The sequence below is a fragment of the Centroberyx affinis genome, unplaced genomic scaffold (genome assembly GCF_046629955.1).
Source record: "Centroberyx affinis isolate AG114_WGS23_722 - 3 ecotype Tasmania unplaced genomic scaffold, CSIRO-AGI_Caff_v1 ptg005942l_1, whole genome shotgun sequence".
Lineage (NCBI taxonomy): Eukaryota > Metazoa > Chordata > Actinopteri > Beryciformes > Berycidae > Centroberyx > Centroberyx affinis.
The window spans coordinates 10,219-35,826 of NW_027283019.1; the positions used below are offsets into that span (position 1 = coordinate 10,219).

General features: G+C 41.2%; 1 protein-coding gene across 1 annotated transcript; it reads right to left on the minus strand.

Moving 5' to 3' along the window:
- Positions 1 to 8,076: 8,076 nt before the first annotated feature.
- LOC139667992 (lanC-like protein 2) lies at positions 8,077 to 25,107 on the minus strand (the record flags this gene model as incomplete). Its single annotated transcript, XM_071547461.1, is given in 5 exon segments — positions 8,077 to 11,899; positions 13,947 to 13,995; positions 13,997 to 14,020; positions 16,472 to 16,648; positions 24,925 to 25,107. Coding segments are annotated over 5 exon segments (510 nt in total), but the record flags the coding sequence as incomplete, so codon positions are not given.
- Between the last annotated feature and the right edge of the window lie 501 nt (positions 25,108 to 25,608).

Consider the following 25,608-nt stretch of genomic DNA (forward strand, 5'->3'; position numbering starts at 1 on the left):
ACAATAAAAATATTCTCAGATTTGGGTCAGAGAGACAAAATCTCATCAAATGGGGGCCCTAATGTGGACTAAATTAGGGGTCCTTGATATGAAAAAGGTTGAGAATCACTGGTTTATTAGCTTGTTAGCTAGCTAACCATAGTATCTGGTCAGCTAACATCACTGTGTTGTTAACACATCTGATTTACGCACTAGCTATGTATAGTAGAAGCTTTGTAGTGGCTATTAGTCGCATATTAACATTAACATTGTTTGCTTTGCTAAATTAGCCTGCTGGCTAGTTAGCTAGCTAACAGTTTGTTCAGGTTAACTGAGCTGACTCAGTTACAACTTGGAGTAGAGACTAGAGCTAAAGATGAGAGTCTACTGTGTCACAGTAACCTACATTTGGAAACAAGTCTACCTTATCAGACTATTCACGTTTTACTGAGAACGTTACTGAATGGATCTACAGCCACACCACAACAAGCTGCATCAGGTATCTCTCTTTTTCTAATCTGGTTGTTTAGACATTATTGCACAAAGCCAATTCTCCAATGGACCTCCATGATGGAGCCAGACATGGTTGGTAAGAGATTTGTGGCACAACTGCAAAGCCTGTATTGGCACTTTGCACATCTGCTAGGATGTTTTTGTGAATTATTATGGCCATTGTGCGGTTTTAAATATTGTTTTACTTGCTGTGAGATTTTAAAGGGGATTCTACTCTGTTCTTTTCCTTGTCCATGCTGCTTTCAAAACTATTATTTCACTTTGAACATTTCCATCTTTAGTGCACAAGTTCATGAAAGGCCACTTTCCCTGTTGCCCCCTCCACCCCCCCTAAATTGGACTCCAGACTGGTTTCTGGTGGGCTGCCACAAAAGTAACATGACTATTTTAATGAGCCTGGGGCCCCTTGCAACAACAAAGTCATTCACTGTTGGTCTCTGGCTGTTGGATATTGCGGATATACAGCATATTATTAGAAAAATACTTTGTTTCACCATGTTAAACTATGCAACAGATGATTGGTAGACCATTTGTGCAGAGCTAGTATCAGCATCTTAACCCACATGTTCTCTTTCTCTCTCTGCTGTTTTTACCCTGTCCTTTTCTCCCTCTGCTGTCCTTCTCCTTTCCATCTCCTTTTAACATAAAATGTCATTATCCATCTGTGAAATATGTAAATAAACTTCACTTCTGATAAAATATGATTTTAACCAATTTATTCTGTTGTTGGTTTTTAGCCAGGGAAACCAGTTAACAAAGGGCACAAACATTGTTTTGTCATAGACAAAATATTTTCCATTACATTTATAAACTCAAAATGTTTCATTTCTTTGCTTTTAGATAAATAAGAGTACAGTGCTTGGCCCATTTGGCCTCTGAAAATGTCCTTGTGTCTCAAGTGGAGTTTGCATCTGTTGATTAGAGGATAGTCTGCTAAAGCGTAGCAACAGTAACTGCAACAGCGGAGTTTGCACCAGTGTTGCCAAGTTAAGAAGTATTTGGTTTGATATCTGTGAAAGAAACAAATAGCAGTTTCAGACAGTCTAGAACAATGTTGATTTGACTGCAGTGGTATCATTACACTGGCATACTCATATACTAAGATTTAAATGAAGTTCAGTCAGGAAGACTACTTTTCTTAACGCTGCTATTAACCAATCAGATCTCTGCATGCACCCGGGAACCAATCATTATGCTGCTGCCAGATTTTAAAAGCTTTTCCCTTGCTCACCTGCCTTCAGGTGTCATTTCAGTGGAGTCATTCCTATGTTCCCAGGGTCCTATGTTCCCCAGATTTATATTGCACATAATGGGAACATGACAAAGGGTCCTATGTTCCCAGGGTCCTATGTTCCCAAGGTCCTATGTTACCAGGGTCCTATGTTCCCCAGCTCTATATAGGACATAATGGGAACCTGAAAAAGATGTTCCCCAGCTCTGTATTTGCTTAATATGGTTAGTTAGGGTTAGGGTTAGGGTTTAGGGTTAGGGTTAAACATAGGACCCTGGGAACATAGGACCCTGGGAGAGCACATAGAACTGGGGAACATAGGACCCTGGGAACATAGGACCCTGGGAACATAGATACGCTCCCATTTCAGTACTTCTGTTGATGCGGCCCACCTCCAATCTACTACTTTCTGTGTCGAGGCCATCCAGCTCCGCAAGAGGGAGAATCTATCTACATTGTTAGACCTTCAGCTCTTAAGATGGTGTATCTATCATCAGGATTGAGGTTCCTTCGGTCATCCGGGAAGACTCCATCTCTCAGCCCTCTCATCACCACCAGCGGTTGGACTCTGTCGGAGGGATTTCTGTCATGCTGCCTTCATGGGGTTACTTCCCATGAAGATCATTTCTCGATTCATCCATTTAGTCTCTGGCACAACTCCACCCACTAAAAAGGTACATGGAATGGACAGGTAACACTGGCAGAGAGGAAATTCCATCAAATATTTATTAGTAAAACTTCTTCGTTGCAGCATGTGGCCTTCGGCAGGGTTAGTAAACGTTCTGTGAATGGACACAGGATGAATATTAAGGGTTTTATAACCTGTGAAACAAAAAATACATGATACAGTGTCTGTGTGGTAAGATATACATTGGTGTGAAACATCCCGTCCCCTAAAAGATCGTATTACAGAACACAAGAGTTCTGTCAAGAGAAATTATTAAACAGTTCCAGTCGCCAGACATTTAACCAAACTAACCACCACATTCCCCCCTCTTTGTTCATTGGGATTGAACAGATTAAACCCAACCAAAGTTCCAGGCATTTCCGCCAGGAATGTCCGTTGATGGAGGTGGGACAAGTGGTTCGGATCACCGGTCTGCCAGTCTCCTCCCCCGACCGGGAAGGGGCGTACAGAGTACCGGTATGGATCCAAGGGTGTTTACATCAGGCGTTGGTGGATTCTGGTTGTATGCAAACCATGATGCACCCCGGGGCTTTGTTGGAGGCATCATGTGTGGAGATTAGGTGTGTCCTGGGGATATTTACAAGTATCCTACAGTGACAGTGCAATTTGTTACCAAGGCAAAAAGCATAGCGTAAAGGCTGCAGTTAGTACCCGCTGGTTGCACCCCCCTTTTATTAGGCACTGATTGGCTGGGATTTTCTAAGGTAGGTGTGTCAGGGCGCATTCACGACTGACAGGGAATGTAGAGATGTGCGCTGTTTCTGGTGGGTGATGCGGGATTGCCGGATGCAGCTGCTGTTGGGGAGAGGGGGTAGGGGAGATTGGGGGAAGGGCCTCCTCAGGTTCCCAACATCCTCCCCATGGAGGATTTCCCTCTCGAGCAGTCTCATGATGACACTCTACGCTCAGGCTTAGATCAAGTGATGAAAATTGATGGTCACCTGGTGCACCCCAACACAGCACTCTCTTACCCACATTTTGCCATGGTTAGGGACAGTATCAAGTGAGTCGTGACACTCAGACAGGTGAAGAAATTATGCAGTTGTTGGTCCCAAAAAGCCATTTTCCAGGAGGCTCATTAAATAACCCAATGCCTGGCCACTTAGGACACAACAAAACACTGAACTGGATAATGGCTCCTTTCTACTGGCCAGGCATTTGTGGAGACATGCGTCTTGCTGTGAATGCCAGTTAGCCAACTCCCCAGTCACTCCAAAAGTGCCTTTGCACCCATTACCTTTCATGGTAATCCCTTTTGAAAGAGTGGGGATGGACCTCACCTGGCCATTACACTGTAGTGCACGGGAATACCGTTTTGTATTAGTCTTGGTGGATTATGTAACACGGTGTCCAGAAGCAGTGCCATTGCACAATATCTCTGCAAAGAGATAGAGTCCCATCACGAAGCCCGATGGGTCTATACGGTTCTGTGTGGATTATCACAAGGTGAATAATGGGTCACGCCTACCCAATGTCCCGGGTCAGCCAGATCCTTGATTGGCTCGGCTCTGCTCGTTTTTTCACAACACTGGATTTAACCAAGGGGTATTGGCAGATTCCCTTATTGCCAGAGTCCAAGGAAAAAAAGTCCTTTTCCACACCTCTCCACCAATTTGTTACACTTCCCTTCAGCTTGTCCGGGGCCCCAAACACTTTGCAGCATCTCATGGACCGCATTGTACGCCCACACGTTGCGTACGCTGCTGCCTACTTGAATGACATCATCACCCACAGTACCAGCTGGGAGCAGCATATGCGGTGGGTGGGAGCGGTTCTTGAGTCGCTGAGACAGGCAGGGCTCACAGCCAACCCGAAGAAGTGCGCAGTTGGATCGAGGGAGGTATGGTGTCTGGGGTACCTCAAGACTCAAGTCCAAAAACAAGGTGAGACGCTTCTTGGGGCTGGCTGCCTAAATCGCCAGTTCATTCCGGGCTATTCGGAGCAGATCTGTTTCTCGACCAACCTCACCTGAAAGGTAGCGATGGGAGAAATGAGGCTTTTTGAAGCTTTGAACCAATTGCTTCAGAAAATGATTCACTGTTTTCGAAACGCTCGAAAAACCGCACACTGGCGACATCTGCTGGTTAAATGCGTGTAAATGCAATGGGAAGACCCAAAACGACACCTATAATGATTTAACGATTTGGAAGTTACTTGCATATATTTTCATTTAAGAGTAGTCTAAAATATCCTGAAATAAACAGACCTGATGTTATGTAGACTATGGACACCTTGATATGGTTGTATTTTTTGGGCTATGACAGCAGTATCTTATATACAATATTTATGTTCTATTTGTAGACTTTATAGACATATATAAGAAGGCATTTATATGCTTATATCTTAATTTGTGTATGAAATACTGTAAACTTCATTTGTGTATGAAATAAACATTTGTGTATAAAAGTAGTGCATGGAATAGAAAATTCCAAGTGTTATCAGGATTTTTGTTATTGAAGAAGACAATTTGTAGTTGTCTGTAACCTTGGTCTCTTTCTTCCTCCATCCATTTCTCCAAATCAACTAAATCTCTCTGAATATCAGTGAAAATGACTCTTGTCTCTCTCCTACATGAAAACTCACAACATTTGGACATTTTTATTTGTTTTTATTGTAAATATTAGTGGGAAGGCACGTCAGGTGATCTGCAGGAAACCTGGAATAATTGACTGCAGACCAGCCAAATCTCGTTTGAGAGGGTAAAAAAGTCTCCTTCATGCCTAAATCATACCTGATCAGTAAAATCAGTAATCTTAAAATCAATTCTAAAACTACACTACTTACACTTCCTGCCTCAAGGAGAAAAGTTGCAGACTGCAGCTTTACAAAAACAGCTGGGCATGATGACACTATCAAAAAATGTGATGGGGATTATTCTCTGTACAGAGAATCACTCTTTATTCATCTTTAGTGTTGCAACCTTCCAGTTAAAATTGTTTTTTATCTTCTAAGTAGACTGTGCATGTAGGCTCTAACCCTATAAACACCAAGAAATCCAAGTTGATTTTCACATTCGCTTGTGGGGAGCACTCCAATGCTAAGATAAGATGAAACTTTTTTAATTTATTATTTTATTTTTTATCTCTGTGGTGAAATTGGTTTGTTAAAGCAGTAAAATAGAACTCATCGTAACTCCAGCACCGCCTTGCAATAAGACTACTAATAAGCTACCAAATACACTTGCTCACTCTCTCTTGTATTGCCTATGCTGCTCAGACTGCTGATCACTGCTGCTCACCACACCAACGTTTCATCATCCCCACCTCCACCCAGCATCCACCTGTAGGCTCTCGATGTGTTTCATTAGTTGTTTCAACCTGGTTGTTTAAGGTCCGTTCCATTACTCTGATAACTCAAGTGAAATTTCTGAGCTGGACCCTTCAAGGGCCGAGGGAGCGAGTCAGCAACGATGTAGACTTCACAAGCGCATCTTTCCCAGGATGCATTGTGATCGTCCGTAATTTCCGGTGCACATACAGGTGATATATATAAATGTAAGTAAACAAACAATATTTAGAGGATTTAGACATATTTATGAAATTAACTCATCTGCAATATTTTATTACTCATTGTTCTGTTTAATTGTTATTATTTATTCTTATTATTCACTGTTATGCCTGCTTAAGGGCAAGCATCTTCCATTTCAAATATTCGGCTCCCCCTCAGACTCCGCCCCCCTGCTGTGCAAGTGGCCGCTCGCGTTACGTATGGTGCTACATATTACCAAGTGCCGAGGGGAAGTGAAGGAGGGCTGGTTAAATCACTAATGAAACGCAGCTTCTGATTCTTGGTAAGTTCCCTATTGTCACTCCCTGCTCATTTGCCTAGCTTAGGTGTATGCTCACAGGGAGTGACAGGATCAGAACCAAGACGCCATACTGAACTCTGTATCTATATTTGCATTCATTCTCAATAATCTGTTTACATGAGTGGTCTGACTGGACTAACTATTTCAACACTAGAACATTAAGTTGAAATGTATGAAAGCAAAAAATCATCTACAGCACAGCATTATGAGAGTGGGCAAAATAACAGTAGCAGAACATGCTGAGGTATGGAAAAAAGGAAAAATTTATACAATATTAAAGGTCCCACATTCTCCACTTTCCAGTGTTTTATTTTCTGTCTTGAGGTCCATTCAAAGCTGTGTGTGTGGTGTCATGAACCAAAAACACTCTCGATCCATTTTTACACGTTCATTTTCCAGCATCTCTCTGAGCCTTACCAAGAACAGGCTGTTTCTGTCGCCGTGTCTTTAAGGCTCATTAATATTAACAACCTCTCTGTTCCGATTGGCTAACCGTTTCAAGAGTGAAACGTGAGACACTGCGGCCTGGCAGCTACAGGTAGGGAAAACTCTCCGGTAATAAACGATGACAACCGCTCCACCGCTTTGAAAAAAACACTTTGTTAATCTATTATTTCTTACAAAAATGATAATGAGCGAACCTTTGTGACGCCACAAAGTTACATTTAGAGGCTCGCTTTTTTAATATGGATTGTGTGGATTTAGTTGCAGACTGCGTTTTGAAAAGTCTCAGCCGACAAGAAAAGGGACAAGGAATAACTAGCAACACTAAGTAATGTGGCAACACAACAACGTGACTAACAAACTAACAATTCTAATGCCCCCCGGGGCATGCTGGGAGGCTTCTCCCCGCCCCTATTCCCCGGGACGCTACAGTACCAAAGAGAGAAAATATACCAAGGGGGTTATATAGTATATCCCTTCTGACATCAAAAACATTTTCCTGACATTTATTAACACAGTTTGATATATTAATCCAGATTTCTGTTCTTCTGTTGACTCATCAGTAAGTATTAGTGCCCTGGATGACTAAAGGACTTTAAAAGAACATACGACCAAACGCAATGGAAGCCGGTATGTGTGAAAAGGCACAAAGTGGGCGTAATTAAAGCTTATATAACATTCACACAATGGTCTGTATTGTGATTTTGTTTTACAAAGAAAGACACTTCATCCTGTTAAAGCCCCTGACTAACAGCCGTTACAAAAGTGACTGCTGTTGTTTTTAGTTTATCTACAATTCAGCGATTTGATTGCAATTTCAAACAACTGACATAAGATGGTACACTGGTTACTTCTCTCTAAACATCCTTTGAACTGAAGGGTTCAGTTTAGCTTAGTTTACCTAAGCTCACTGGATGCATCAACAAAAAGTGTCAGGAAAATAGTCTAAGCTTAGTTATCTTTTTTAATGAGCTAAGAATTAATAACCCATATGGAAAATTACAAGTTTAGGTTTGGGATGTTTTGACTGGATTGCATTCATTTCTAATTGCTTTGTGTAGAGAGGAACATCCTGCACAGTCACCTTTGATATTTAATTATAGGCCACACCAATTTGCGTCGTACTGTTATCATGATTTGTGCTCCTGGGTGAGCGCATTAATTAAAAATTTGTCGGTAGTGCCCCTGGGTGGTCTAACAATCCAAGGTAATCAGTTTCTAGACAATAAAATTACCTGGAAAAGGACAGGACATTGGAGCAATAGTGGGAATGACAATGAATTAAACATGTGAACGGTTTCAAGTCATAACAAGATCCTGTTCGTCTGATATGACGTGCACATGGCATAAATCCCTGAGAAAATATGCATTTGCGTATGAAGAAACCGACCGAACAAGAAAAGTTGTTCTATTCATTCTTTATTTCCAACAATATCAAACCTTGCATGAAATTGTCGCTTGACTTTTGTAAGCACTGGCTAGCCAAGAAGCAGCTAAAAGAATTGGTCGAGACATTTTGACACTGCTGCTCTGTCGCTGAAGCCTGGGAGTTTGGGGGAGGGAAAAAACAAAAAAAAAATACACATTCAATACACCGACGAGGACGAAGGTCAAAACACTTTTCCACAAATGTCCACAGAGTCCTCGCTGCTGTGGACCGGGACACAAATCACCACCGAAGAACTCCGGACCAGAAAACGAAAGACACCGTTTCATCTGACTGACGCACAGAGTCGAACGACCACATTGGCTTAACTCGTAACACGCACTGAGAGACAAACACACACATATTCCCAAGGCTATTATTACATGTGACATTATCCTCATGCAATGACAACCGTGACAAGATCCCCAACAAGAGAGTAAGATATTTATGCGCATTCATGTGCTGTCGGGATTATCGGAAATACGGCTTTCCCATCGGGAAGTACCGCTTGAACGCCCCGCCCAAGTCGGCCACTGACGGGGACTGCGATCGGGGTTTCTACATGGTGCACAAAATGGCCGAGTTGTGAAGTAGCTGCCTTCACCAACAAGGCTGACAACAACGTCACTCTGTTGTTGTTGATGGTAGAAACTATTGATCTACCAAAATTTAAGTTTAATGTAACTAGCATCTAATAGTCGGGTCTCAGGCACGCAGCTGTCAGAAGTAAACCAAACAATACATATTACGCAATATGTTTTCGAATTTTTGGTTTTATTTAGGGATGGGTCATGATTTTCGAATTTTCGAACAGTCATTAAATTATAAAAAATCAAATAGTTTGTGTGAATATCATCTTGTCTTAAAAAGTATATTTTCATAGCTTGCTAGTAGTAAATAGCTATGGCTTGATTAGCCCCGAACCGGTCCGTCTCTCGTTTTAATGTTAAAACGAGAGAAGGCCCGGGGGGTGATCTTCGAAGAATGGTCGAATAGTTCCCAGTGAATATCGAATAGTACTTTTGCTTGAAATGCCCATCCCTAGTTTTATTTTCCCGACCAAAAAACACATGAACGTGCCTAGGTCGGGTGTCCGACTTCACAACGTGTAGAAACGTACATCCGACGCGCACATGAATGCGACATTAGTAGGTAAGGATAGGAAGAGAAGTGAGGGTAGCTAGCTAGGTAAAATAGGAGGAAGGGAAATCGGTCAAATAAAGCAAGATTAGGAGACGGTGTGGTAGGGAAGTTATGGCGATGGGTAGGGTTCGACCGACATGGGTTTTTCAAGGCTGAAACCAATATCTTTGGACTGAAGATGCCGAAAGCTGGTATTTGGTACCGATATTCAATATCTTTAAATTTGACCATGTTCATGCCAAAAATTACCAAAAATGTACAGGTTTTCCGTGTTTCGCCAAGAATTCTATTCTTGGCAGGGTGGAAAAGCCTCTGAAACAGCATCATGGGACAGTAAAACGTGTGTCAGCACACCTAGCTATGGGGATATTTTTTTTGTAATATTTTTCCCCACTTGTAACAGAGTGGGGAAAAAGTTTTGGTACTTCAATTAGCCGATGCGTGCTGCTAGATGCAAGCTAACAAGCTAGCTTGACTAGTTTCAGCGGAAATGCTAACAATGCAAACAAGCCGTTTTCAGGTAGCTGAGGGACAAATGTAGAGACATTTTTCAGCACATTGAAGGTTTGCTCTCACATGAATAAAACTTATTTCAATTCATCGGGCACTTGTGACATTATGGGATAATTTCTTCTGCCTTTCCATTTCAGTTAGTGAAAAAATAGCTTGGAAATTTGCCAGCACCCCTACTTTAAAACAATGGGTACACATAGTGGCACTAGGTGGAGTGCTTCCATGTGTTGGTATGTCCATAAGGACATTTTTTGGGGACAATGTTCATAGATTTTTAATCCCCACTTGTCACACAGTGGGGAAAAAGCTTTGGTACTTCAATTAGCCAATGCGTGCTGCTAGATGCAAGCTAACAAGTGGTTTCAACGGAAATGCTAACAATGCAAACAAGCCGTTTTCAGGTAGAGGGACAAATGTGGAATTTTTTTCAGCACATTATAGGTTTGCTCTCATATTATGAATCAAACTTATTTCAATTTATTGGGCACTTGTGACATTATGGGATAAAATTTGCCAGCACCCCCACTTCTCGCCACTAGGTGGAGTGCTTCTACGCGTTTGGTTTGTCCTTAAGGACTTTTGGGTACAGTGTTCATAGACCTCCATTTATTTTGGATGCTCATTCAGTTTCATTCACCTGTGGCAGTTACCATACTGGTCATTACATGTTGCCATCTCTGTGGCTAAAATCATGTACAGGCCAAAGCAGGTTGCCTTGGGTCTCCTTGATTTTTGTCATCTGTGTGATGTCAACTTAGCATAGATGCTGGGAATTATTAGAAATTATGAATATACACGTGGGTTTGATACTTTAAGCTGTTATATGGGTCAGCTTCACAGACAAAACAGACCAGCGTGAAACTAGCACTAAGCTAGGTCTGAACAATTAATACAAATTTTAACGAAATCGCAACATGGCCTACTGCAATTTTCAAATATTTGTTAAAGGCGAAATGTGTGTCAAAATACCATTTTAAATGAAATATTGTGGTGCTGCAGAGATGTCCTGGCCTACACATCATATTCTACAGACTTAAGAAAACATCTTTGTTTGGTACAGATCCCCGCAAAAATCACACCATAATCGTTTTAATACGTTTTCCAATGAAAATGAGAATAATGATGTAAAAATTATCATTCCCTCTAATATCGCAAATCATATCGCAATTGCAATATCAGTCAAAATAATCGCAATTAGATATTTTTTCAAAATCGTTCAGCCCTACACTAAGCTAGTTTTCATCTGTTTATTAACTGAGGTAATAATAGAGAAACACTTTCCCACTGTGTGACAAATGCCTGGAGAATTGAAATAATATATTTTCTATTTAACAGCACACCAGAAAACACAGGAAGAGGAAATCACTACATTGACAGGATATGAGGCACCAAGAGCCGATTACGACGAGCATGCAGAGGCGTGGAGATACCAAAACGGCTTTAGCTCACTTCAAACACACACACACACACGCACACACTCACTCACACCCACCCTCTTTCTTGGCCTAGGTGCTACAGTATTAAAGGCTGAGGGCTTGGGGGTGTGTTCTTCTTTTTCTGCGTCAATGCCGGCTGGAAACAGTTGGGGAATCCAGAAGCGTCATAGTCTTCCCATAATGAGCCCCATTGCAGAAGAAACAACTGTCCGTCTTCAATGATGAAAAATATCAAATCAACATCATGTTCTTGGATCCACTATCCGCCTGATTGGTCCGTTTCTTTTATTTTCACTGGATCAACAACTTTCAGGCTGTAGTTTTGTCCCCCAAAAAAATCTTAGGTCAATTTTCCCTTTTTCTTTTGGTATACGTCTTTGTTCAATCCCAAGAACAAATCAACTGTTCGCTCCATCAAACAAACAACCGGATCAATTAAAACTCAGTTCCAACCTGGCTTTCTCTTTTCAGTCTCAATCAGTCACTGCTCACTTTGGCCAAGGTTGGAAATCTATAACGCAAATACATCACTGTCCAGCATTCCGCCAACCGCCTTTCAATTCCCTTCCACCATTTCGTCCACCTTTGACTCTTCGGCATTCCTCAGTCTCCTGGGAGGGGAGGGGGGGGGGGGGAGCAGGTCAAAGTTCAAAGGCGGGGAAACGGGACGCCTCGGGGTTCGCCAGCTCTGACAGGTAGTGGATGGCCCCCGCCATACCTGAGAGGAGAAACACATCCGTTACTGCTGGCTAGAAAAAGACAGGGAATAGGGATGGCAGGGTTCCTACGCAGGTCTGGAAAGTCTGGAAATGTATTAAAAATGAATTTGATCATTTCCAGGTCTTGAATAGTTTGGGAATTTGAAAAAATGTCTGGAAAAGTATGGAAAATGTTGTGGTTCAGGTCTGATACACACATAATTCTAGCTTTTATGTTGTTGTAGAGCCACTTTGAGTCCACAGTTTTTGTTGATGTGAAGAATAATGTTCAGATAGAGGGACGCTCTTATTACCCAGCCGCTGTCAGCATGTATTATATCAAATACCCACCAAAATCAAATCCAGTCAAGAACATAGGGTCTGGGAAAAATATGGAATTTTAAAATAGAAAGCGTGTAGGAACCCTGCCAATCATCTCACATATTCTGATATTTGTCGCTGTGAAGAACAATCTTCATCTATACAGTGATATGACCTAGTTAGCAAATCATATTGAACACCAGACAAAATCTTCAAAAAAAGTGGGAAAAAGTAGGGGATTTTGGAATTGAAAATGTGTAGGAACCCTGGGATGGGAATTTCTAATGATTTCACCAACTATCAACTGAAAGTTCTGTGCCAGATGAACCAACAATAGAGAGACACCACACACACAGACATAAATTGCTGGGTTTACATCCAAGTATGTGATGTATCGAAAGAGAAAATCGGAACGAATTGGCAAAATTTGATGCTATTTCCTCAATATCGCGCAAACTTTAACGCTCACTAGAGGCAGAAATTTCTTTTGTCGATACAGAAATGATGTGTTAAAGAGCAATGGAAATGCATTTGTGGAATAATGATGTAGCAGCCTGCTGAATGGTTCGAGTGTTCCAAAAGGAGTGTCTTAAAACTCCAATGGGGTGGGACCTGTTCCAAAAAAAAAGGCTGTAAAGTGAGTTTTGCAAGCCAGAAATCTCAGCATCTGACCAAGTAATCGCTGAGTAATTGGTATTGATCAACAAACTCCTTCAATCCCCTTCAGATATATTCATTTTGTGCAATGCAGCAGTACAAATCTTACTTATTTCGCCTTTAAAATTAGCTTGACAGTTGAATGGAAACATACACTGCCTGTCAAACGTTTGGGGACCACCACATTTTTCTTTATTTTTTACTATTTCCACATTTTAGAATACTAGAAACTATGAAATAACACAAATGGAATTATGCAGTGACCAGAAAAGTGTTAAACAAATCAAAACTATCTTATATTTTAGATTCTTTTAAGTCCCTTTGCCTTGATGGAAAGGCAAAGGCTTTGGAAAGAAATTCATACATAGGATCAACTTCACTATCTATATTTGTCTAAGAAACATATTTCAAGCATTTAAGCAGAAGCCTTTAGATCAAAATGGATTTAAGATGATGAAAAATTATGGAATTCCCAGTAAGTTAAGTATAAAATAGGGGAAGTAAAGTGGTACTGTCTGGTGCTGTATGTATGAATTTCAACCGGTAGGCAGTAATACACGTTTAAGTTTAAAATTGGAAATGCAAGAGTCTATGTGGGTCCGCTGAGTAACCAAAGAAATGTTAGAGAAGGTAAGAAGTACTCCGATCATTACTTCTTACCAAACTATTTAGCTTTCATTTATCTGGAGAAAACAAAAACAAAAAACAGGTACTTTTGCATCTACATATGTCCAGCTGAAAGTTTAAGTGCTGTGATTACACCAGCGAACGTTCTGCCGCTTCTGCCTGGTCGATGGCTTCTTTCTACTGAACGGAGCGCCGCCGCTGTGTTTTTGTTGCCGGCGTTGTCTTTAATTCTTCCATTACAGCTAAGTGAAAGGCCACTCCAATTTAGTCCAGATGAAATTACACGCGGGCCCGCTATGTAATTGGCCTTTGATGGGGGAACGGGCGAGGAGCGTCAGACTTCATTTTCACAACAAAAATTACAGGCCTGCTATTACATCGATTGGAACAGATGGGACGGAGGGAAAATGTCAAGGCGGTTTTGCGGTCCATCTGCTGGAAAGTTGAACGAGTATTTGGTACCTTCAAACAGGGAGTAGGGTCTGTCCGGGATGCGGCAGCCGTGGGTCCCCGTAGTCCAAACACCACTCGGCAAACTGGAGGAAGGTAATAACAAGAACAACATCTTCATTTGTATAGCAGCTTTTATGTGAGATTCATCTTTATGTGCTTGATGAGCAAAGTAAAAGAAATCGTACATCAAATAATTAGATGACTAAATCAGCAACTGTATCTCCATTTATCATTTAGTAGCCCAACGTGAACATGGAAGCTCTGAATATGTGCTTTTATTTTTTGGGTAACACTTTTACAGTAAGGGTCACTAAGTTAAGGGTTAGTTAATGCTTAATAAGCATTAACTAACCCTTAATTAACAGTTAACTAATGTGTCTGGTAATCATTTACTAATGGTGTTAATTAATTAATTTATACATTATTTAATAGTCATCTTTATAAACTATTAAATAATGTATAAATTAATACCTTAGTTAACATGAACACCATTAGTAAATTACACATTAGTTAACTGTTAATTAAGGGTTAGTTAATGCTTATTAAGTATTAACTAATCCTTATTAAGCATGAACTAACCCTTATTAAGCATTAACTAACCCTTAACTTCGTGTACCCTTATTGTAAAGTATTACCATTTTTTGGAGTACAAAATAACGGTGTTCCCGGTGTGAGGCTAATAACACTGCCAACCCGAATACCAACTATAAGCTAATGAGATGAGCATTGGCTAACTTGCAACCGCAACATTAGCTGACTATTATACCCCGTCTGATTATCACTAGTTTTGTGAAGCAAATATAACATACAGCAAATATAACAAATTACACATGGGTTATCTCCTCAACATACTAGATATAGACTGAAATGAGGGAATAAAAAACATTTCACCCATCACTACATTTCAAACTTTGCCTCACTACTCGGTTTATGTTGGCACTGACCAGTACCATAGATGAAATGAGTTATGGTCATTGTTGTTCACTAACACTTTCAGTGCTTTACAGCATTAAAGCTTTGTTTTTCCTACACTACATCAACCAGAAATACCAGGTTTGAGAGAAAACTGCATGGGCAACTGTTGACTTACCTGGGAGGGTTGACCAAACATAATCAATATATGAGAGAGATGGAATAAAAAGGCAATGTGAATGGAAAATGCCGGTGTAATTTATTTTTCATTGTTCATTCACTGCTATTGCTGTTTTTATTCCACCTTTCTCCTCTGACAGCCTGTTCACATTTTCAGTGGTTATCAGATGCACCTTTACACATGGGGCCCCAAGTAATTTTCATTTATGTTTAAAAATCACACGTTCACTGTTTATTAAGCATTAAACAATGGTTGCAACCTTATAATAGACAAATCAAATCCCAAACAAATTGTTATCTAAGGCCATGGATGGATTACTGAACGGGCCAACCGGGCACAGGCCCAGGGGCCCTAGAGCTCAGGGGGGCCCCTAAGCCAGAGCCTGATACATGATGATGCTGTCACTAACTTTTCATTTACTGCCCTGCAGTCAAAGGCCTTAGTCATTTATATCAACACCAAAGCCCCAAAATTCGCCCTGTAATAACCTAAACATTTGTTTTGAAGGTGTCAACATGGCTCTGTCACAGTGAGTGTTTCCCTCAGTTTATCTATAGCGCTTTAGCAGTAAAGTGCTGCATTATTGTCCAATGTTGTTTTCCACTCCTGATCTGTCAGAATAAGACCCACTGACTCATATACCATGCAGCTACTGTGTTGCAGGCAATCAAAGGCATTTTGCACTGTAAAATATGTTTTTTAGGCCTAGAATAATATGTGTTTGCAACTTGTAATTCCTTTGTAATTGTTTTCTCTCCCATAAGTGCAATAACAAAAAAAGATAATAGGCATAGCAAGATTATACATGCAATGAGGGCATTCAGTTGTTAGAAGTGACTTAAACGTATTCCAAATTATATTCAGATAAGTGTTTTTCTAACATGCTGTCGGCTTTGACTGTGTAAATTCTGAGCTGTAAATCCTGAGTTGAGATTCAGGTGATATTGCGCGATTGCCTCTGCGTATACGTGCCTGTACTTGCAAAAATGTCCTGTTGTGGTAGTGCGGGAGGTGGTGGTGGTGGTGGTGGTGGTGGGGTTTGATTGCCTTAGACATAATCCGCCTATGGTCTAAGGCAATCAAAAATCATTGAATCAACAGTAATGATAATATGTAAATGATAAATTAACATTGACTAAAATGTTATTAATTCATGATAATATCTAAATTAATAATTATTTAAATTATATCATTTACTATTAAGTAGTAAACTATGCAGGAAATTAATCACCAATCAGTTGACGGTTAATAAATATTTAACAATGACTCATTCCCATTTTTTAGTGATGGTAATTATAAAGTGTTATCCAGATTGATTACAAGTATGTAATAAATCAAACTGCATCGTATCAGAGGTGGATGCCACTGACTGGACCGGATCCCATTTTCAGTAACAGAACAATACTCGACCCCATATATGGGTCCAGCCCCTTGTTCCTACCTTGCAGGCGCGGTACAGGTACTTCTTGTCCTGGGTGAGCTGGTAGAGGGACAGGAAGGCGTAGCCGTTGCCGGCGGTGCCGTGGCAGATGCCGTAGCCTTTCCTCAGCAGGCCGCGCTGCCAGATCACCTCGCCGCACTCCGCCGCCTCCTTCAGGTACTTCTCCTCCTTGAACACCTGGGGAGACACGGACCGAGCGGGACGACCGATCAAACCTGGGCAAAAAATAGTAGCTCGATACATGGGAAATGTTTTATAATACAGTATCTTGCAAGTTATATGTCCTATACACCTCGTAAGGGTTAGGTACTAAAATGGTCTAAAAGCCGGTTCAGAGGCTTTTCCACCCCGACAAGAAAAATTCATTCTGGGGAAAACACTGAATACTCATTTTTTGGAATGGAAATTGTCAAATTCGGCACAAAATATCAGCTATTTGCAGCCCTAATTAAGGACCCCTAATTTAGTCCACATTAGAGCCACGGGCCCTCATTTAGACAGTCTACCACTGAGATTTTGTCTCTCGGACCCAAATCTGAGAATGTATTTATTGTTGGATATGATTTTGTCCAGAATTCCATGACTATCTGTAGAGATAACAGTGGAACTATGATCAAAACTGTCATTTTTCTACATTCTCTAATTGTGTTAACTTCTTGTAAATGAAATAATAGAGAAGACCCCCTGGAACCCCCTCAAGAACCCCTGGTTGTCCCGGACCCCACGTTGAGAACCACTGCCCTACAACATACAAATACACTTTTCCCACAGGCTGGTCGCCATTTCTTACCTTTCCCAGGAGAAAGGACAAGAGGTGAGCCGACATAATACACTTGATGTTCCCATATGCCCAGACCTCATTAGCGGGGTAACAAGTCTAATCCAGATTAAAGGGTTGCTGGTACATTTCATAGCAGAACTCGGGGATGACCTGTCTGACCGTATATGAAGCACCTGAGGTAAACACAGAGCTGGCAGTGTGACTGAGTCTAAGATTATGTAAGGCTGAAAAAAAGCAGTGCTCACACAAAGCCAGCAGGTGTTGTTGCCATATACAGTATAAGAAAATGAAGAAGTGAGGTATAAATTGCATCCCAAATAAGTTATATTTCTCTGTAGCGCCAGATGACACTGATGCCCTAAATCCTTTGATAAATTGCCTATCCAGCATTTAACAGTGGATGAGTAAAAAATTCCTCAGATTAAATGAAGATAAAACAGAAATTCTTATAATTGGTACAAATGCACAGAGAGAAAAGCTATCAAGCAGATTTGGAAGTATAAGCCTGAAGTAAAAAACCTGGGTGTTATTCTTGACTCTGAGATTTTAAATCACATATCAACAATGTTACTAAGATTGCCTTTTTTCATTTAAGAAATATTGCAAGAGTTAGACCCTACCTCTCACTGGAGGATGTCAAAAAGTTGACCCACGCATTTGTCTTCTCTCGGCTAGATTACGGCAATGCACTCTTTACTGGATTACCTAAAAAAAAACTATTGATAGGCTGCAGCTTGTACAAAATGCAGCAGCCAGAATTTTAACAAAAACCATGAAAAGAGAACATATTACACCAGTTCTAGCCTCATTGCACTGGCTCCCTGTAACATTGAGGATTGATTTTAAAATTCTTTTACTTGTTTATAATAAGGCTGGGTATTGACAAGAACCTCACGATACGACACGTATCACGATACATGGGCCACCGTACGATAGGTATCACGATACGTATCACGATACATATCACGATACATATCACGATACATGGGTCACGATACGATTGTATCATGATACATGGGTCACGATACGATACGTGTCACGATACATGTCACGATACGATACGTATCACGATACATGGGTCACGATACGATACGTGTCACGATACGATTGTATCACGAAACATTGCGATACGATACATATTGCGATACACTGCAATACTCTGAAAATACAACTTGCTGTGTACCACCTGGGTAGTCTAATGGGTAGTCTAATGATGTACATCACATGATATTGATAACTCAGCGGACAAATTGAGTCAAAACTATTTAATTCAAAGGGATTTGAGGGAAATTTAAGGACATTTTAAATCCGTTTAAAACATGAATAATTTTTTTAATGTATCGATACGAGGGGCGGGAAAATCGCTACAGTATCATGGAAAAAAATATTGCAATACTCAGCTGTATCAATTTTTTTGCACAGCCCTAGTTTATAAGGTCCTAAATGGTTTAGCACCTTCATATCTGTGTGACTGCTTATCTGAGTATGTTCCAAACTGTTCCCTTAGGTCGTCTAGTGCTGGCTTACTAAATGTCCCAAAAATGAATTACAAAAAGTATGGTGAAGCAGCTTTCTGTTCTTATGCACCACAGGTTTGGAACAAACTCCCATTACAAATAAGACAAGCAACTTCTGTTGATAGCTTTAAGAAACAGATCAAAACCCATTTTTATGATCTTGCTTTTAATTAATTCCACCTTTTTATTTTAACACCATTGTTATTAATTCATACTTCTTTTATTTTTCTTATACTTGTTTTATGCTTTTTATATCTAGGATTGTTCTTTATTATTTTCAATTTATTGTATTATTATACCCGTTTTATATTTCTTATACTTATTTTATGCTTTTTATATCTTAGGATTGTTTATTGATTTTTTTTGTTTCTCTTGTAAAGCACTTTGAGTTGCATTTTATGATATGAAAGGTGCTATATAAATAAAGTTTATTATTATTATTATTATGATTAAAAACCCCTCCACTAGCTCCATCTTTCATGTGACACAGAAACCAACTTTCATGCCTCCATGGTGTCTACTCTCCCAATAGTGAAGGAGAACAGAGAAACACCTTCAGGCCATTTTTAATGTGCCTTCCTTGAGTTATTTTCAGTGAATTAATCACGTCTCCTGCAAACTGTGCACCTGGCGTTTTTTTGGACATGGTGCACTTGGTGGCGTTACCCTGACACCATGCACCCACATCCTCCGCTTCAGACTGGGATCCTCACCCTCTTCTTCTAAGAGCAAGCAGAGCAATCGCAAACTTGTTGTAAAACTTTGTGTTGCATAGCGACCAGAGAGATGTAACGCTCCTTAAACCCTTTGATCTCTCGCTCCCTCCATTACGAGCGATGCTCACAGCCGAGCTTCGCTTTTGTACAAGAGAAAAGTGATTATGGCCTAAAACTCTCTTTCAGTGGAGGATAAACAAGCCTATCCCTTCAAAAGACACACTGTGACATGGCCCAATCAAATGTCTCAGACATCAAAGGATTGGATAACCAATTAGGAGAAAAACACAATTCTAAGACTGTTTTTTGGCGGCAGTGGTACCAGATCAATTACTTGGAAGCTGATGACAAACAGCTTTACGGTCTGTGATGTGGGGAAACAGGATCTTGTGGTGCGACGGCAGCATGTGACTCCAGATCAGAAGGCTGCTTGTTTGAGAAACAATGAGATCATAGCTTTCCCTCTGTGTTCTGCATTCAAACTGAGGCCATGCACAAATGCCTCTTTTGTAGGTCTAGCAGTTTGTATTCACTTTGGCATTGCCTATCATGGGGTAAAACTGAAGGCAGAGGTAGCACATGGAGAGCTGTGTAGCTGATGTGTCAGGTAATCACTGTGCAAATTCATTACTGTATGAATCACCCCACTCTTAGATTTGCCTGTGTGTCTGTATGTGTGTGTGTCTAATTTAATGCCTAATTTACATGTTGTTCACCCCAAAAGAACAGCAAGATCAATGATGAATATCTTCATGGCTCTTCAGAAAAAAATATCCTAAGTTAGGGCTGGGCGATAATTCAATATTATCGTTTATCGTCTTTCAGTGGAATCATATCGTGATGATATGAAGATATTTTGATATTGTGACACATTTCTGCTGTCTGAATTGATGATGACAAGCAAATTTTACTTAAAAACTCTGATAAAATGAGGTATGGTAGGAATATTATTTGAAAATTTCTGTTTTGTTTGACATCACACCTAACATTACCATTCGGTTCAATGAGATGAACATTAATTTGATTATTTAACATGATTTTGCATACATGAACCATATCGTGATATATATTGATATCGAGAAAAATCCTTATGATTATCATGATATTGATTTCAACCATATCGCCCAGCCCTATCCTAAGTCAAGACACATGTACATGAACTTGGGAGTTTTTATATACAGTACATTTGGGCATTGAAATGCAGAGTGTTTACTGGTCAGATTGGGTGGAGTGCAAACTCCACCTGGCCGGTACATCACCACCTGATTGGGAGCAGTGAAACAAGTGCACCCAGAAAGAAAGTGAATGAGAATGTGTATCATTGGCATTTTTTTTTTTAGCAAAATTGAGTTATCCACATATTCATGATGTTTGAATGTTACTTTATGCTTGTATGACATTTTTTTTTTTTTTAAATATCTTCAATAATCTTTGATGCTCAAAATTCCAGAACTGTACTCCAGCCAGATAGAAGGACACTATTTCTCTCTTACGCCTGTTACCCTTGCTAGTATCTGGGCGAGAAATCTACAAATGAGACTCATCCCCATTACTACCTCCAGGACATTGTGGCTCCATGCATCTGATTTCAGAAGTGAGGGTGGCGTGTTCAAATTACACCAGGGGTCAAAAGTGTTTAAACCTCTTAAGTAGCACAGCTGACACCTCCATTAGACAGAGCTAGGCGTCTACACGGGTTGGCAGAAGACAGCAGGCATCAGTCCTGCAGGACTCGTATGCTCCCCAATACCAATTTAGCAACAACCTTGGGGTATGGAAAGCTTAAAAAATACCTTTAATGGAATCTGAACTAGTGGAATCAGGGTGGGTGGGGGAGCCTAATATTTAGTCAAGCTAACCTTGTGAGGTGATTGCAATCTCGCACTGCAATAGCGTGATGAATCCATATTCTCTAATGGCTTGTTCATCTGTTCGCTCCAAGAAATTGAAGCATGTCCTGTATATCCTGTTTTCGCAGAGCCAAAAATTCCATTGCCGATATGTGATGAGATCAGACAATTAACTAAATGAGAAGAGAGACAATTTAAGCCTCCAACCCTTCCTGCAATGCTAACAAATTCAGAAAATTGTCTTGAAAGCTTCATGTAATGAAATAGCATAAGATGTTTGGTTGAGTAGACCAGTGATTCTATCAAGGACCCCTAATTTAGTCCACATTAGGGCCACGGACCTCCATTTGATGAGATTTTGTCTCTCTGACCCAAATCTGAGAATATTTTTATTGCTAGATATGATTTTGTCCAGAATTCCATGACTATCTGTATTGTAGGTAGAGAGATAACAGTGAAACTATGACCAAAACAGTCTTTTCTTCTACATTCTCTAATTGTGTTAACTTCTTGTAAATGAAATAATGGTGAAGTTGAACAATTCATCCATTTGCTGGGGACCCCCTGGAACCCCCTCAAGGACCCCTGGTGGTCCGCGGACCCCACGTTGAGAACCACTGGAGTAGACCATCTGTTCTGGGTATGTGGTACAAGGCATAGAACACAAAGCATAGCAGAGCATACATGGGTCGTAGGCGCAAATGGTGGCACAAATTTGTGCATTAGTGCCATCTATTAATTTACGGCCACATTCTGCTGTAATTTTCTATTTAAAAATTAATCTGGCAGCATCATAAATACTTCAGCTAGACATTTTAGAACTTAAAACTTATTGAACTTCATTAAAGATGTGAGCTTATGAGAGATATGACCTTAAACTCTCAGGCTGCAGCACTGCCAGAAAACATAAAACAGAAGGAAGCTCTCTGGAAACTTACCATCACCAGCCACTGCGGGTAAAGAGTAGCCAAGTTGTCACACTGAATAGGAATTTCCTTACTTTGAGTCAGATCCTAATTTCACATTTGGGGCCTGGGGCTATTTGGCATTACTTGGTGTTTGTTCGCAAAATCCAGACACTTCTGGGTTCAACTTGACAGAGACCACAAACGCTGTCAAACTGACCATACAGTGACTATGCAATGCTATGTTCTCCAAATGTTTTCTATTGGTTTTTCATCTTGTAAATCTGAGAAGGCAAAGGCCCAAGGTCAGGCTTGGATTAAGAAGTTAAAATGACCAAGTGGCTCGATTTATTTACCTGACGGTCGGGTTCATGTTGGAGGTGGGAATCATTCACATGATTTAAAGGGACATTAAGTAATCTATGAGTTTTATCAACCTCTATTGGTGACCACAGCTTACTGTGAGAAATAAAGTCTCAACAGAGAGGAGTAAGCTAGCTAATTAGAGTAGAGATCCAGTAGAAACATCTAGTGAAGAGGTAAAGGAGAATACAGCAGTGTTAGACTAATTGGCTTGCTAGTGAATGTTAACAATGCAACTGTAGCTTGTAACAAATAGAAGCTTCATAGAATGATAAATAGAAGCTTATGCAACAATGTGCTTAATTTATTCTTTACATATTCTTTAACCTACTTTAGATATACTGAGTGCACAAATGTTCGTATTTTTAATTGTACGAAACTGCTGAAAGTTTCTTAGGGTGTTTTCACACCTATAGTTGGTTTGCTCTGGTCTGAATCAGTTGATGAGTTTGTAAACTTGGAGTGTTTTCCCCCTTGGTTCGGTTTCTTTTCACACGGAGAAAAATCCAAGCGAACCAAAATGCATCACTACAAACCACGTGAGAACGTTCACTCTGCTTATTGGTCAGATGTGTCTGGGGCGGGAGCAAGAAAGTAAATACAGGAAGAAGGTCCTGTGTTCTGGACTAGTGCACATTGCTATGCGACATGGAGCAACGGCATAGTCGGCATTTGCTCATAACTGTTGTAATTATCTGGGCAATATACCAGGCAACACTGTACCAGCAGAATGCCCAATGCACTTCGAGGAAACGTCTTGAAAATGCTATACTGGTTATACCTGCTATACCTGCTGTACCTGCTGGACCTGCTAGACCTGGCTATACCTGCTATACCTGCTATACCTGGCTACAGGAGCCGTTTAGCTCAAACTTGCAGAGTAAATTGAGTACACCTGGTAGTTGGGTCGGATCGAGGTCGGATCACGTTCCCGCCACAAACGAACCGCTCCAGAGTTCGTTCGGGACCGGACCGAGACCGCCTCCTCTAAAGGGTCTCGGTGCGGTCGTTTTGGTCCGCACCCGAGTGCGATTACTGTGTTCACACCTGCCCAAACGAATCGCACCAAGGGGAAAACGAACCCGAGTGATTTAACCGGACTAAAAGCGCAGGTGTGAAAATGCCCTTATTTTGATGCATGGTGTCCTTCACAGGCCCCTACTGGCCAACTTTTGCAATAAATATGCGATTTGATATGTGTTGTTATAACAGTGCGACGGCGATAAGCAATGGTTTCTCCCATTGTGCTTCATAACCAAGCCCTCACAGTCTCTGTGTGGTACTAAAATGTCTCTGCATTAGAGAGAAGAATGGGAGTGCCAAAATAGCAGCACATTAGCTGCCAAGTGGCTCACTAATGGGCCGAGGAAAGAAGAAATTACCCTACAATGCATTTCTGTAGCTTCTGCGTGTGTGTAGAGCAGTGTGTGTGTGTGTGTGTGTGTGCATACACCAGGCTATGACTAATGAAAGACACCTTGTGTTTTGTCAGGAGGGGAAAACAGTCAAACATGGAGTGCATATTCACTTCCAAGCTTTGTCACATGCTCCATTTTTCAACCTGCTCACAAGTCTCTCTTATCGGCGGATGGCAAACACTTATATTGCTCTCTGTAGGGAATCAATATATTAACATTATATGAGTTACATTCATACTTTGACGATCTCTTTTACCATTAGGGCACCCTGCCATCCCAAAGTATGAATCTGTGCTGGTGTGTGTTTGTGTACATTTGAGCTCATTCCTCATACACATACAAGACAAAAACAGATTTACCACTTTTTCAGCTCTCTTCTTGGACATGGGAAATGTGCTGCATCCTCCAAATGCAGTGAAAAACTACCAAGAGCCAAAACACACGTGGTCATGCACACCCTCGCCACAAGGTGCCACTGTTGTTCATGTCTTTGTGATGGAGAGGCCGGGTTGCATAAGGTCTGGTGAGCTCAGGTCTATCAGCTGTATGCAATCATGTCACAGACAGAGGAAACGTGGGCAAAATTGCATATTTTCTGTCTCTCTCTCTGTGCTTTTGATGATGTAAAGCAGCCCAGTTTTTCACACTGCGGCACAGGGTGTCCTTCTGGAAAGTGTGGAATCCTCACTCCATCACAGAAAAAAAATATATATGGTGTTACATATCGCTGTGATTCCAGACTTCTCAGGGTGTCATTTCCCAGCCGGTGGATAGGGAGGTGTTAGGCTTCCAGACCTCCTGACTTAAAATCCTCTCAATTTTGCTTTCTGGGGGAAATTTTCCAGACTTTTTTTGGACGCCCTGTACCGCATAGTGCGAGTCACCCAATACCCAGCCTCTCACCTTATGAGCCATGAGGAGCATATGGATGACGCCGGGCGCTCCGTGGCACCAGTGGACCAGCCGGTCGGACTCGTTGCTCAGGGAGGACGGGTAGTTCCCCGAGCGGAACTTCTTGTGGCGGACGTAGTCGACGCTCGGGCGGACCAGCTCCGACAAGACGTCCGGGTGGACCTTCGCTCCTGGCTGGAGAGAGAGAGAGAGAGAGAGAGAGAGACTGCCTGTTCATATGTGCTAGAATTTATAACCTCCTCTCCTCTCCTCTCCTCTCCTTGTCTCCTCTCCTTGTCTCCTCTCCTGTCCTCTCCTCTCTTCTCCTTGTCTCCTCTCCTCTCCTCGTCTCCTCTCCTTGTCTCCTCTCCTTGTCTCCTCTCCTCCTCTCCTGTCCTCTCCTCTCTCCTCTGCTTGTCTCCGCTCCCCTCTCTTCTCCTCTCCTTGTCTCCTCTCCTCTCTCATCTCCTCTCCTCTCTCATCTCCTCCTCTCCTGTACTCTCCTCTCTCCTCGTTTCCGCTCCTCTCTTCTCCTCTCCTTGTCTCCTCTCTCCTCTTCTCTCCTCTCCTTGTCTCGTCTCCTCTCCTTTCCTCTCCTCTCCCTGTCTCATGTCCTCTCCTCTCCTTGTCTCCTCTCCTCCTCTCCTCTCCTCATCTCCTTGTCTCCTGTCCTCTCCTCTCTCCTTTCCTCTCCTT